This window comes from Chanodichthys erythropterus, chromosome 16 (assembly GCF_024489055.1).
Source record: "Chanodichthys erythropterus isolate Z2021 chromosome 16, ASM2448905v1, whole genome shotgun sequence".
NCBI lineage: Eukaryota > Metazoa > Chordata > Actinopteri > Cypriniformes > Xenocyprididae > Chanodichthys > Chanodichthys erythropterus.
In genome coordinates, this window is record NC_090236.1 from 29,002,736 (window position 1) to 29,016,123 (window position 13,388).

General features: G+C 37.8%; 2 protein-coding genes across 2 annotated transcripts; both read right to left on the bottom strand.

The window, feature by feature from the left end:
• Nucleotides 1–1,187: 1,187 nt before the first annotated feature.
• On the bottom strand, nucleotides 1,188–6,803 carry dsela (dermatan sulfate epimerase like a). Its single transcript, XM_067363557.1, has one exon. The coding sequence runs from the start codon at nucleotides 5,684–5,686 to the stop codon at nucleotides 2,102–2,104; it is 3,585 nt and encodes a 1,194-aa protein (XP_067219658.1). The 5' UTR covers nucleotides 5,687–6,803; the 3' UTR covers nucleotides 1,188–2,101.
• A 2-nt stretch (nucleotides 6,804–6,805) lies between these two features.
• tmx3a (thioredoxin related transmembrane protein 3a) lies at nucleotides 6,806–12,861 on the bottom strand. Its single transcript, XM_067363558.1, has 16 exons — nucleotides 12,837–12,861; nucleotides 12,629–12,683; nucleotides 12,208–12,247; nucleotides 11,966–12,089; nucleotides 11,160–11,205; nucleotides 10,980–11,060; nucleotides 10,770–10,869; nucleotides 10,440–10,517; nucleotides 10,282–10,348; nucleotides 8,637–8,732; nucleotides 8,257–8,314; nucleotides 8,101–8,154; nucleotides 7,936–7,992; nucleotides 7,670–7,799; nucleotides 7,497–7,565; nucleotides 6,806–7,296 (listed from the first exon to the last, which is right to left on the bottom strand). Exons 1-16 carry the CDS (start codon nucleotides 12,856–12,858, stop codon nucleotides 7,087–7,089), a joined length of 1,287 nt encoding a protein of 428 aa, XP_067219659.1. The 5' UTR covers nucleotides 12,859–12,861; the 3' UTR covers nucleotides 6,806–7,086.
• Nucleotides 12,862–13,388: the final 527 nt, after the last annotated feature.

The window sequence follows — 13,388 nt, forward strand, 5'->3', positions numbered from 1 at the left end:
GGGCTTGACATTAAGAAGAATAAATAGCTCTGGTTTCACAACACCACCTAATTCATCAAAGTCGATACCACGGGTACATGCCCAGTGTGAATGATCAAACACTAGCCGGGCTTTTGGCTCATGCTGAAGGCACCGGTGCATTAGAAGGCACGAGAACTGTCTGCTAATCAGGAAAACTATCAATCCCTTTCATGAGATGCGTTAGAAGGCCACGGTTCTAGGGTTTCAATACAATGATCTGAAAACAAATCAATTTTCTGGTAAAATCTAGTGAGCTACCTAGCATCAAGGCATGATTTGTTCATTTGAATGCATGAGCTGTTTCTGTAAGTCTGTATTTAACCCACAGTCACTGTTTGGCTCATCTGAATTAAACACATTTGCAAAGTATTAGGTTAGCACCTAGGAAACCACGGTAAGATTCACAATATATCACACTGCTCAAGACCTGACTCATCCCAGATTTATTAGTGTAAATGACAAGTATTTTGAAGTGTAAAAAGGAAACGTGAAGTTGGCACCAATGAGCAAGCTTTTTTTTTTAGTTCTTACATGATTTGATGCGAACAGTAGTGAAGGACCTGATAATATATTTCTGCTCAAGCACGTTGTTGGATCTTTATTTATCTGCTGCCCTCTGCTGGCGACATTTTATGAGTAATTCTATGTCTTGAATTGCAAGCAAAAATCTTTAATTCCCCTCTTTTCTAAGATCTGTTACTGACTATTAAACTTTTTTTTTTTTTATCCACAGAAGTCACGTAAGTAATGTTGAACCATCTATTTGTACCATTAAGAAGTATGTGTACGTTAATGAATTGCCACATTCAACTTGCCACTATTGATACTGTTAAACAAATTTGAGAGATAACTTGTTGCTTCACAATTCAAATCACACTGTATTCATGCCTTTTACCATGTTTACTCTTCGTTTTTTTCTTTATGCCAGACATAAAATAATAATAGTAAAAAAAACCTCACCATAGAGTAGACGTGCTGGGGACCTATACATGATCAGCATATAGCCTAATATAGGGACTGGCTTTGCTTTTAAGCATTTAACTTAATATTCTCCATACAGACTCTATATCCTATGAAGAACTGCTTGCTGAGTTCAGTCTGATAGCATGCTGGGTGCAAAGGAATGACTCTGCAAATAACACCACACACACTAAAGCAGGCTTTGCAAATGTTTTAAAAGTATCACATAAATTGTCGTTATTTTCCTCCATTTCAGTTATCCCACAGTGATGATTACACTTCATATGCATGTGGTGCCATGGAAAATCCATTTGCACTGTGACTTTTAAAACATTTCGTGCTAGTAGTCTCTTAAAACTGCATTAAAATATTTCCCCATTAAGATGAGAAATATGATGTTTTGTGGTTTTACTTGTTTGGGTTGTTAAATGTTCCATTTATGATTTCATCACGAGCAAATGAATATTTCAGAAAAGTAAGACGGATTTGCTAATGGTGTTTAATATATATATAGTTTATATAGAGGTGCAAAGAAACAACAGGGAAAAAATATTCACATACAGTACTAAAAAATGACAATTGATTTGGCAAGATGATGTGACATGTTTCCCTTCAATTCAATAAAGAGATTTGATTGTACAGTCACAGTGAACACATTTTTGCACATTTATAGACCTACACATGAACTGGATCTCATAAATGCAAACAATAAGGTCTCATAGTAGAAAAATGACTGAAAATTACATTCATTTCACTCACAATAGCATAATTACAATAGCATGTATCCCACAATATAAAACTGGAAAATACTGTTAGCCATCCATCTGGTGGAAAATACCATAATCTTGTCTTCCAGTCAAACTAAATGTGTTTGTGATCCAAGACTTGCATCTGTTGCTCATCTTCAGTGGTGAGCAATCACTTTTTGTTCTTTAGCACATCTAGACATTCTAGACTCTGTTTTGTCTGTATGATTTAAATAATATATAAACATTGCTTAAATGTTCTGGAATTGGAGCACAAAACAATTGGTCATGTGATGAACATTTGAAGGAAACATAATGATACTTCCCCAATAATGATCTTTTGGCGTAATATGAAAAATAAAAAATAAAAACTGTTACAAAAAAGAATGACTGACTGTATGTCTTTTATAACCCAGCTTCTCCATCACAGGCCAACATGTATCCTCAATGAGTTTAATCTCATCTATGGCCATATTGGTCTTCCACATGTTGATTTTGGCAGGTGATATATCTCCTTCATATATCAGATTATACAAATTTGTGGACGTGGCAAATGTTAATTGGTTTAATGCAGCTGGTGCAACAGGTATTCCAATAAAGTTATGTATCGTTCTCGCCGTCTCTTCAGGAAAATATACAACGTCCTCGAATTTGACTATAAGGTAAGTGTTTGAAGGCAGGCTTGCGCTCACCTTGAGTCCTGCTGAATTGTGAGCCAGCCATAGCTGAGCTAGCAGCTGTACAGGGTTGGGATCTGGCTGGGAGAGGATCTTCTTTAAAGGAAGGAAATGTGAGTCCACTGTACCACAGCCCTGATCCACACCATCAATGTTCTGCTTAAAAATGTTGGCGATGTGCCTTTTAATATTCTTACGAAAGTACAAGCTTGGCTTACTGCTGTAGAGCATAAGATAAATCCATGCACGTGGGTCTCTGACCACATGAACTGAGCGAAGTGAGCGACCTATGACCTGCTGAAGATAAGGAAGCTTCAAGAACCAGCCTCCACTGCCCATGCTCAGCACCGGCCGGGCATTTGGGTACTTTACCAGGTGCTGCCTGAGCTCTTGTATGTATCCGATGTCCATATGGGTACGCTTGCCGCTTCCTGTCCTCGTCTGCTCTGACAGCAGCATTCTTCTGTTTCTTTGGCTTTTTGCTTTGACATTATTCCCTGTTTCGTCATTGCTCTGGTGCAATTGAATGTTCTGCAGGTGCAGTTTCACATTGTGGACTATGGAGTGGAACCATCCCTGAATAACTCGAAATCGTCCATTTTGCGCATCTGCTCCAGACCATTCGCAAGCGTCCACCAGAGAGATGAAAGGAGACACGGGGAACCGAAGGTAGATGGAAGGGATCCGGAGGTATACAAAGTCAGAGCTGTTATCAAAAAGGTGCTGAAGGATCTCTGCCCCCGAGCCCGGCATAGATGTGATGGTGATGACGGGGAGGAGGTCAGGGATGCTAGAGTCTGTTCCATCATATATGCTGCTGTCTTTTGATTTAAATAAGCACGAGAGCTGTTCGCAGCCATAAAAAACAGACAAAAGTTCAGTCACCCACAAAAACAGCACACAGATCAGAGTGCAATGAATTAGCATATTGAACGACACATGAAATTTCCTTTTTTTTATTATGAAAGCTAAAGCAAAACATAAAGTCAGTATCGCAGAGATGTTTACCACCAATCCAAAGTCAAACACAAAATCTTTTGTGACTTGACTTGGCAGAGTTTGAATTCCCTGGCCAAACTGAACTATTCTTTTATTTTCTTCTGTTTTGGCAAAGCCTGCAAAGCCCAAGTAACTGTGTCTAGCTTCAATGTCTCTGTAGTTTGTTACAACTGACACAACAGTCTCTGTGTCATTAAGAGTCACTGATATCTTTACTCCATTTTTACTGTTGTCTATGAATCTACAGTCCGAGACCTTGACGTACGGGCCATACATCAAGTAAGCTACTCTAGTGACAGGGTTCTCCATGGGAAAGGTCACATTTATAAACTGTGTCCATCTCTTTTTGAATTCCGCAGCCTGTTCTGCCTCTTGTATCCTGGCAACGGGGCTGGATCCTTGCGCGTCCAGCCAAAACATTTTGTAATGTGCATCCCATACATCCATCAGAACCCCATTGTATTTTCCAAACGATCTGTGAGGAACATATCTGAAATCAAAGTCTAGGTTGTGAAAAAACGCACTTAGGGAAGTGAGAGGGGAGCGCTCATGTTTCTCAATGTGGTCCAGCACGAATAATGTTTGAGAGTTGAGAAGCACAAGTGCCCGATACACACTCTTTAGCTTCATGGCGGATGAATAGGCCGAAGCAGACTCTCCACTCACAAACAACATGTCCTGATGCGACGAAGCCGCGATGACCTCCCCAGCGGTTTCCCCAACTTCCTTTTCTCCCCATCGTAGCCACTTTGAACATTCCCCCAACTGTCCTTCCCATGGCTGATTACACTGGCTGGTGGGTGAGGGGGCAAATACCAACACATTGTTAAGATAGCTGTATTTAGGACCATACAAGGCCTCAGAGACAAACACTTGTCCATTTGGTGCAAAAGTGAAGGAGTTTTGATCAGGGTGCTCATGCCCTGGGTTGAAGTTTGTCCAGCCTTCAACCCAAGAATAAGGTTGGGCATGGACAATATCGTACACCGCTCGCCCTCCTAATTTTCCAGATTTAAATGACACAAAGGTATTACCCTGAGCTTGAGGCAACCCTGCCCCATACGTCACCACACCCCAGTTGGAGAAAACATGCATGGTTGCTTTGTTAAAGTCAGGTGGAGGCTTTGAAGTTAACTCAGAGTCATACCATATGTACTCTGTATGCAAAGTAGCCCAACGTTGGGCAGCTGATTGCATCATGGGTCCGTCTTTAGGACGACGCTTCCTAATCTGTTCCGCCAGCCAGTTTCCTGAGCCATTTCGGAGCACGTATGCATCCAGAAATACAAGCTGGCTTTCTGGCCCATAGAACCAGTTATAATTGGAGTCTGCAATGCCAACCGTTCGTTGAAATCCAGGAAGCAGTGTAGCGAAGTAAAACATGAAGTGCGCTTTGAGCCAGTTGTTCTGCGTGTTGTCTATCTGAAAATGACGCATGGCTAAGTAAACATACTGAGTGATGGATTTTGCGGTGTAGCTACCGTATGCAACTCCCTCATCGAGAGAGCCATCGACAATGTGGCTGAGAAGGAACATGGTCTTCTCCATGTAGTTCACTGATATTTGCTTCCATATCATGGTCTCTGGGTCACTATGTTCCCCTGCCACAAGAGCGCCAATGAGAATGGCTATTATATTAGTAGTCTGGTGGTTCTGTAGAAACTGTTTTCCCCATCCTCTGTGCTTGGACAGCTCGAAAAGCTCCTCAGTAACAGATCGTATTTTTGTGAGATATCGCAGTCTTCTCTGGGTGTCAAGAAAGGTGTAAATGAAATCATATGCTGTGGCAAAACCAGTGAGGGAGTGAGCAATCGGAACCTCATCATTTGGGGCACTGGACACCATCCAATCTGGATACTCCACCATTCTATCCATGTACTCAATCAAAAACTGAGAGGCAGCAGCATCGTCAGGTTGAAGCAGACAGTATAGTGCAAGAGGTGGCAGATTGTTGCCATAAATCTCATTCCATTTCTTGCCGAAATCCTCATGGTTCACTGGAGGCTGGTAAGCAGCTGCATTGGATAACATAACAGAAACTGCATTTCGAATCACTTTGAATAAGTGTCTATGCGTGGTGGTGGCCCTCTGTTTCATCAAATCCACCTCTGTCTGATCAAAGTATAGCTTGGGGTGAAGGTGTGACGACAAGGTGGTATTGTCTGTTTGGTGTTCTTTCAAAGACACATATCTCTCTGAAGCAGACGAAATTCCACCAAAAGCAAGTCCCACAGCCAAGACACAGAGCAGAACCGCAGACCTCTGCATGTTCTCCATGACCATGATCCAAGAAACAGATGTGGTGCTTTTCTCTTTGAAAGCTCCTCCTCCAAAGCGCCCAAAAAAAGTTTTTACTCCAACTTAATTCACATGCAGGGCTGCAGATATTATTTCCCTTTGAGGCAAAACCCCAAGTGTCTATAGCTGCATTTATGTTGCGAGTATTAAATGTCGTTGAGAAAACATGCTTGCTCCATAAATAGTGTTCCGGCTAAACTAAAACTTGATAAACCCACGCAAAACAAAATTCTTCCGCATTTTTTGTACGCTGCTATAGTATTTAACTGGATAAAACTATTAATATCATCTCTCGCCAATAGTTAAAACGATATCCGCCCAAAGTGCCATAACGGAAATATCATAAATGCAGAGATGTCAAAGAAACTTCCGTTTTCATTATCCGTCGTCATTACAAGTTTGATCCACTGTTTCCAGAGAAAGTTGCACCGTTCGGCGGTAACTGCTCACAACGCCATGTAAAGTCACTGTTAATGCCTTTTAGTCATCTTGTGACACGAGAAGCGAGATAATCCATTAATCCACTTTGAGGTGAAGGAAATTTACCGCTAAGTGTGATGTTTTCTCATTTGATCTGAAGCAAAGACAGATTTGAAGAATCCATATGCTTTCAAGTCATTTCAGGGTAACTTTTTTAGGTTATAGGGATAAGTTTCCTCCATCGAATCCTTCTTCCATTACAGATCTGTCACAGTGTTAAAAGGCAAGTCTCCCTTTCCATCCTCAAAGTTATCTAGTACAACTATCACTTGCGGTATTAACAATTTTTAGTATGGTCGATAGATGGCGTCGTTATACCAGTGGTTTTATTAAACCATATTTCCGGTATTCGGTATTTTATTTACAAGTAGCCCAAGTAATCAAACGAAATTGCAATACTAATATAAAGTACAGTTTTATAGTTATGATTTAATGTAATTTATGCACAAGTCGGGATATAGTTAAGCAAGTTGACTTTGAAGCACACACACACACACACACACACACACACACACACACACACACACACACACACACACACACACACTTTAAGAACAAAAACTAAAGAAAAAATACCCAGGGATCTCCAGCATAATACAGTAAAATGTTCAGCATGAATTTGAACACATTATTCGTGTACATCATACATATATAGCCATATGTTACAGTCTATCTGCTGTATTTATTTTATTAAAAGAAAAAAAAAAGAGAGATTTGTTTCATATGATGGATGCTTAAAATAAATCATGGTTCATCCAAGTTATTTGAACTTTATTTGATAACGAAACCAACCAAACTATATTTCCACAATATAGACTGGAAAAACAATTTATAAAAATGGGAAAAACAGTATTACACATTATGATATGTAACAAATTAACATGATCCTTAATAAACAGTCCATGTTAATCCTCTTTCTTTGCTTCAGAGGTTTTTTCTGTGTTGTCAGGCTGCAGTTCTTTTGCCTTCTTCCCAGGACTGGCTGTAGCTCCTTCCTCGGGTTTTTCATCATCTACTGGTACAGCAGTACATATACCCCAGATGATCATTACAACTACACCCACAGGCAGTCCAACCACAAAACAGGAGAAGGCCGGAGCTGTCTGGAACATTAACTGAGATCGAGGAGATTTATATTAGTTACTAGGACAACAGTGACCTAAATATTAGCCTCAAGTAAATATTTGATGAGGATGTGATCAGCCGTGTGTTCTGGTTTCGGTGCGTTAAGCGTTTAGTAAATATTTGGGAAAAAATGAAATTAGAATAAATCTACCCTTCTGCTAAAATAATAAAGAGTGTAAGTCAGACTCACCACCAAAGTAGACTTCGCTTTATAGAAAGCTCTCTTAGCGCACTGCAAATACCCATTTCCTCCGAGTAGCTGATTAAGGTAAATGGAATTTTATTAGAAAAGGCCCATTGTATTGCGCAAGAAGGAGTTTTGACAGAAAAAAATGGAGAAGAAAACACTTTCGCTCCTCATACCGTTGCACTGCCATCCAGAACTCTGTTGAGAAAGAGAAGTAAATCCTCAATGGTCTCAATCTTACTTTCTGGTAGAAAGTATCCATCAATAGTCATATTCAGCACAATTATGGAGGGCATCACAACTTCCCTGAGAAGAAAAAATATATTAGTGGTGATTGAACAAAAATATGAACACAGAATTTATATTCATCAATGTCAGTGGCTTCACATAATACACTTCTTGCACTTTGCACCTGCAGAAATCTGTGTCCAATTCAACTCACCCCATAATTAAACCGTTAATATATTCATTACCATCCATATAACCAAACTGGTAATCACTAGGAGAAAACAGACACAAAAACTGCCGTTAACAAATAATTTTTATAAACTCAGATTTCAAGTGCCTTCTCTTCATGTTTTATAGTGCATATAAATTTGCTACCTACCTTTTATAATGATCTCTGTATTCAGTAGACAGCCTTTCCATCAGAGTTTTGTAGCTAAAGAGAGCAATTTTGAGTTTTGCAGTGGAAATAATGGGAAAAAATGGGCTATTGTCATGGTTTTGAGGTCTTTGGTGCACATTTTCTAATGTTGCTTACCGAATGCTTTCTTCAGATGGATTTTTCTCATCTACTACTGCCAATGCCACAAGTTTACCTTTGAGGAAAGTGTGAGAAATAAACAGCAACACAACAAATTATGTATGCACGGGAAGTTCACACAATCACAATCTGTCAAAGCATCGTTTTCACACATAAATAGTGTATCTTGGAAGAAAGTCATCTAGCAGTTGTATTGTTTTACATAGAAATGGTGTTAATTAATTACAATGTGGTTTGTTAACTTTAATAGGTTATTAGAAAATAAGACAAAAGAAATAATTGTATATATATATATATATATATATATATATATATATATATATATATATATATATATATATATATATATATATGATCATAAAGAAAAACAGGCTTACTTTGTTCTCCCATCTGGTACAGACTAAAGCTATCGATTTGGAAGTAAGAGGGAAAACGTTCTCGATTTATCCAGGAAGACAGATTTCCATTAGATTCTACAGAAATGATAAAACGAGAGATTAAACTTTTTATTACTTCATGTACATTTAATGTATTACATGTAGCCCTACACTTATTAAATGTCATCATCAAACCTGTGCAAACAATATGCAAAGTTAAAGTACTCAGAAATGTCTCATCTCTTAAATCCTAAGAAACAAATGAGCTTTCATTTTATTATCAAACAAAGTGTTTCTGTCCACTGTGCATTAAATTATGCAAAATATGTAACTTGCACACAGTCAAGCTGTTGACTTAAAGGGTGTGTACTGGATGATAGCCCAGACGAATGTTCAGAATAAGCCACATGAAGGAGAAGAGCTGGAATGCTTTACTGTCTCTGTATTCTCGTAATTTGGAGTAGAATGGTAAGAAACTCATTACTGTAATTACAATGTCTTCACAAAAATCTTTTCACTTGTTTCTTATGTACCTGTGCAAAATCTTGGGTAAGTACTTCTAACATAACAAGTACTTTTAATGTTAATAAAGTATCCCGAATTCCAGCAATAAAGTGCCCTGTGTGCCAAATGATGTGGTGCAAATGTAAATGTACTTTCATATCAGATATATTCGTGTGCCTGTGACCTGTAATATTTGTTTAACATTTTTTGTTGGAACTTTTTTTGCCTTTTATTGTCTGTTTATGCTTTGTTTTTTAGAAGGATTATCATCTGATCTCTGTTATGAAACGAAACCACTAAATAATGTAAATAAAACCAGGTAAGGACTGCCTATTGGTGCATTTTCAGTATCGACCAAATACTATTACAGATATATATGCTCAACAGTGTTAAGGAATTGTAGTGTGTGATGAATACATTTCAAGATCTCAAGCTTTTCTTTTAGTGTTTTTTACATCTAACAAGCAATTATTTTGAATTATATTTGAATGGCAAACTTTTTTTTTCCTCCAGTTTGAATTCTAAGTTGAAACAATTACATGGATGTAAGGTGTTTTTTTAGTAGTAGTAACAAGACAAGTGTGGGTTGTAATTTGATCCTATATGATTCTGATCAAATCTTTATTTCTTTTTAGGCGATCAAGAAGATGTTAATACATAATATCTGCTTGAAAAACCACATTCTACACTTTATCTTTTAACCTTGCTCCATGGATGTGTTAACTATTCATATCGTGGAGGACTCGTCTGACAGTGCAGTGTTCTGGGTCCAGGTTGAGTGTGCTAATCCTTTCCTGCTAAACTTCTGGTTCCAAAAGACCTTCTTCAACAATGGGGAAGTCCAGCAGATCAACACCCTGAGGATAAACGGCTGTCATGGGCTAGTGTTTGTTTTGAGGGTGCTGCATCGTTCTTCACGCCTGCCTAATTCCCATTATTGGTGCCCTTTCCTAGTGACACTCTGCCTCGATGCCCTGGCATTTCACTACCACCTCCCCTCCCTGCCCGAGTGGAATGGCACCCTTCGAGAAGCAATGAGAGGAAACAGCCTTGAGCTCAGACGCTGAGAGACTATTGCTATTTTGCTGCTTACAGAGCCTATTAGTTTCAGATATTCACTTACTAAAGTGATGGATCTTACCATTGTAGAGGTAGTACGTCCCATCTTTGAACACAGCAACAACGGGAACATCCTGCAGAGTGACTGCCTATGGAGAAAATCAATAATGAATTGATTCGGTTTATTTTAAGTTGATTATTTTTACAGAGGTATTTTCCTCTGAAAGGAGAAAGTCTTACCTTTGGAAGGACTTTCACAGATGCAGAAAAAAAATAAGTGTGGACAATATACTCAGTTGCAGCTTTATAGTATTCATTCTGTAAAAAATACAAAATAAAACTTGTAAACTACATTTCACTTGCAGCTTGAATACAAACCATTCCTGTATATCTTTGCATGACCTGCCAATAAATATATATTTACACAGTTTAAATACAATCTAATAGCAGTAGTTGTTGTGAACTCATGCTCTAGTGTTCATTAGTTTGCATTTCATTCCTATTCCATCAAAATTCAGTCATTCATTGTTCATAAATACAGTATGACAGACATTCATTTTACATGTTTACCTTAAGAAACGACTCCCCTCCAATGTAAACAAAGATAAGATCATGACGACTCATCACATGCTGGAACAACTGAACACTAGAGAGTGGTCTTACCACAGGACTAGATTAAATTAAAAAAGGACAAGGGGATAGCATGAAAAGAATTGTAACTAGCACTGACATAAGACAACATAATACAATTCATTATGGTAAGATTTACTCCAGAATTACCCTGAAACTCTATTGGTAAATTCAATAATAGCATCCTTTGTTCTCTGCCCTTTGTAGTCAAAAGACAGATCTCCTTTAAACCTTATTAAAAGAACAAAACAGAGTCAAATACAGCAAGAACAGTTCTTGGTTATTATAATTTAGAGATTTATATATGATAATAATTAGGCATTAACTCACAGTTTTATGGTTGGATATCCACGAATATTAAGCTCTGAAGCAATATCTAAAGACACAAAGTGATCTTGTTTTATTTGCAAGCATTATTATTATTATTTTGTACTTATACATACGTAGAGAAACATTTCAGAATATACAGAGATAATAATGCTAGAACTCATACTTAGAAGATTGTTATTAGTTAGCTATATCATTAGTAGATCACAATTAATTATTGTTAATTAGCTTTGATTTTTTTTAAACACTACTATCTAGTCTAATTACTAACAAGGTGTACCCATGGTGGGGGGTAAAACACAAGACATGGACTACATTTTATTTAGCTAGAAAGCTTATGCATGAACTTAATAATAAGAAGATTATAAGTCGGAAGACAATGCCAGCAAAAGGTAGACACTGAACAACCTAATTCCAAGCAAACTAAAAGGATTTCTAATTGCTGAAATGCAACTTATGCCATATGGCCATCTGGTTCACAAGATACAGACTCAATACAGACAATGTTCAACGAACTGAGTCTCATGAACGCATGAGGCCTGCTTAACTAATCCCATTAAACAGCAGGTAAGCCTATCCTGCCATTTAAGTAGCATACTAATTGGTTGCTAAGCAATGGCCTGGTGTGGCATTACCATTACTGTCATCTCAAACCAAGCTACAGCACAATATATTTCATCTAAGTATCCTAAGGGGAGAATGGCACAAATGCAGTTCTTGGTAATCTTAAATATAATTTTAGGAATGCATTCAATGCAATCAAATCTTTCCAACATGCACACTTTTGTATACACGTGAACTGAACCTACTTGTGTGCAGTGTGGTATCCATCTTGCCGACATTAACAGGAGAGCCCAGACTCTTCAGCTCTGCACCAACTTCATACCATATTGGCTCAAATGTGTGACAGTATGTGCACCATGGAGCATAAAACTGCAATAATAATAATAATAATAATAAAAAATGATATCACACAGTTGACATGTTACAAATTTGCATAAACATATCACACAACATAAAATTGCATAGACTACACTGTATACACTCTCACCTCCACCAGCCAGAGTTCATTCCGCCGGTATTCATTAAACCTGTAAAAGTGAACGGTTTAATTGATTCAGTCACACATTCTATCTATCTATCTATCTATCTATCTATCTATCTATCTATCAATGCAATATGTCAAACCACAGGCCTTGATAGCATTGCCAGCAGCCCTTAACTATTTACAATGAAGCATTAAGCCTCGTGTGGCTATATACTTTTATAAAATAGTTCCCACATAATAAATATAGTATGATATACCATATTAGGAACATAAATTTTCATCAATACCACATTTTATTAAGCAAATTCATAAAGTGCCATTTCTCAAGATCTCAGTAATCTACGCAGCAAAAATAACTATACTGCATTGGCAACACCTTCACTACTAAAACACAATCACTTCCTTTACAATGTAAAACACTTACTTGTCATCGAGTTCCTCCACGTATCCTGACACCACAGCAATGACCAAAAGAAGCGCTATCGAAATAAATAAATAAATAAATAAATATAAATGCAATGACATGCGGTAACGTGTCAATCGGTCGTGTTAATAAGATTAGTTGCTATTTTGCAGTTTGATGTTAGCAAACATGGTGTATGCAATTACTAGACGTTCATACAGTAGCTTACCTGTAAGTATTACGTTTTTCATTCTTGCTATCATTGAATCTTGTCGTAGTATCGTTTAATGATACAGACAGCAGAGTCTGTGTTGGGTTAGGGACATAATCATCAGACTGGTAGTAAGCTCTTGACCGACTGACTAGATTAACCCCAGTTGCCCTGAGGAATACGGCCTCGAATTGAAGTGGTGAAGTTTTCATCATCGTGCAATTAAGTTTAAATTAGATTTCAGTCTTGTATTTTCTAGCCTATACCAAACACAAGAAAACTGCAGTCCCAATAGACCTAGTAGGCTATTAACAATGTCTGTTAAATCTTTAAATAATGTGTTTGGCATCATATACAACCAGTTTACCAAGCAAACTCTCCCATGCACTTTATTCTTCTCGTTGTTATCATTTCGTTCTCACTTTATATTAAGTGTCTTTAACTGCTATTTACTTAGGTTCAGCAATAAAATAAACACAATAAATAGGCTACAGTGTATTTATTGTGTTTGTATGGGTTTGTATCAAAAGACTTCGAGGTGGAATGTGGGTGATATTAGGAACCGGTTAT

Excerpts from the sequence above, each read along its gene's own strand:
- dsela (XM_067363557.1), bottom strand. The coding sequence starts at position 5,686 with ATGGTCATGGAGAACATGCAGAGGTCTGCGGTTCTGCTCTGTGTCTTG.
- tmx3a (XM_067363558.1), bottom strand. The coding sequence starts at position 12,858 with ATGAAAAACGTAATACTTACAG. Across the intron at positions 12,684-12,836 it reads GAAAAACGTAATACTTACAG|CGCTTCTTTTGGTCATTGCT; the intron begins GTAAGCTACTGT and ends TTATTTCGATAG. Across the intron at positions 7,993-8,100 it reads TACAGAGATCATTATAAAAG|TGATTACCAGTTTGGTTATA; the intron begins GTAGGTAGCAAA and ends GTTTTCTCCTAG.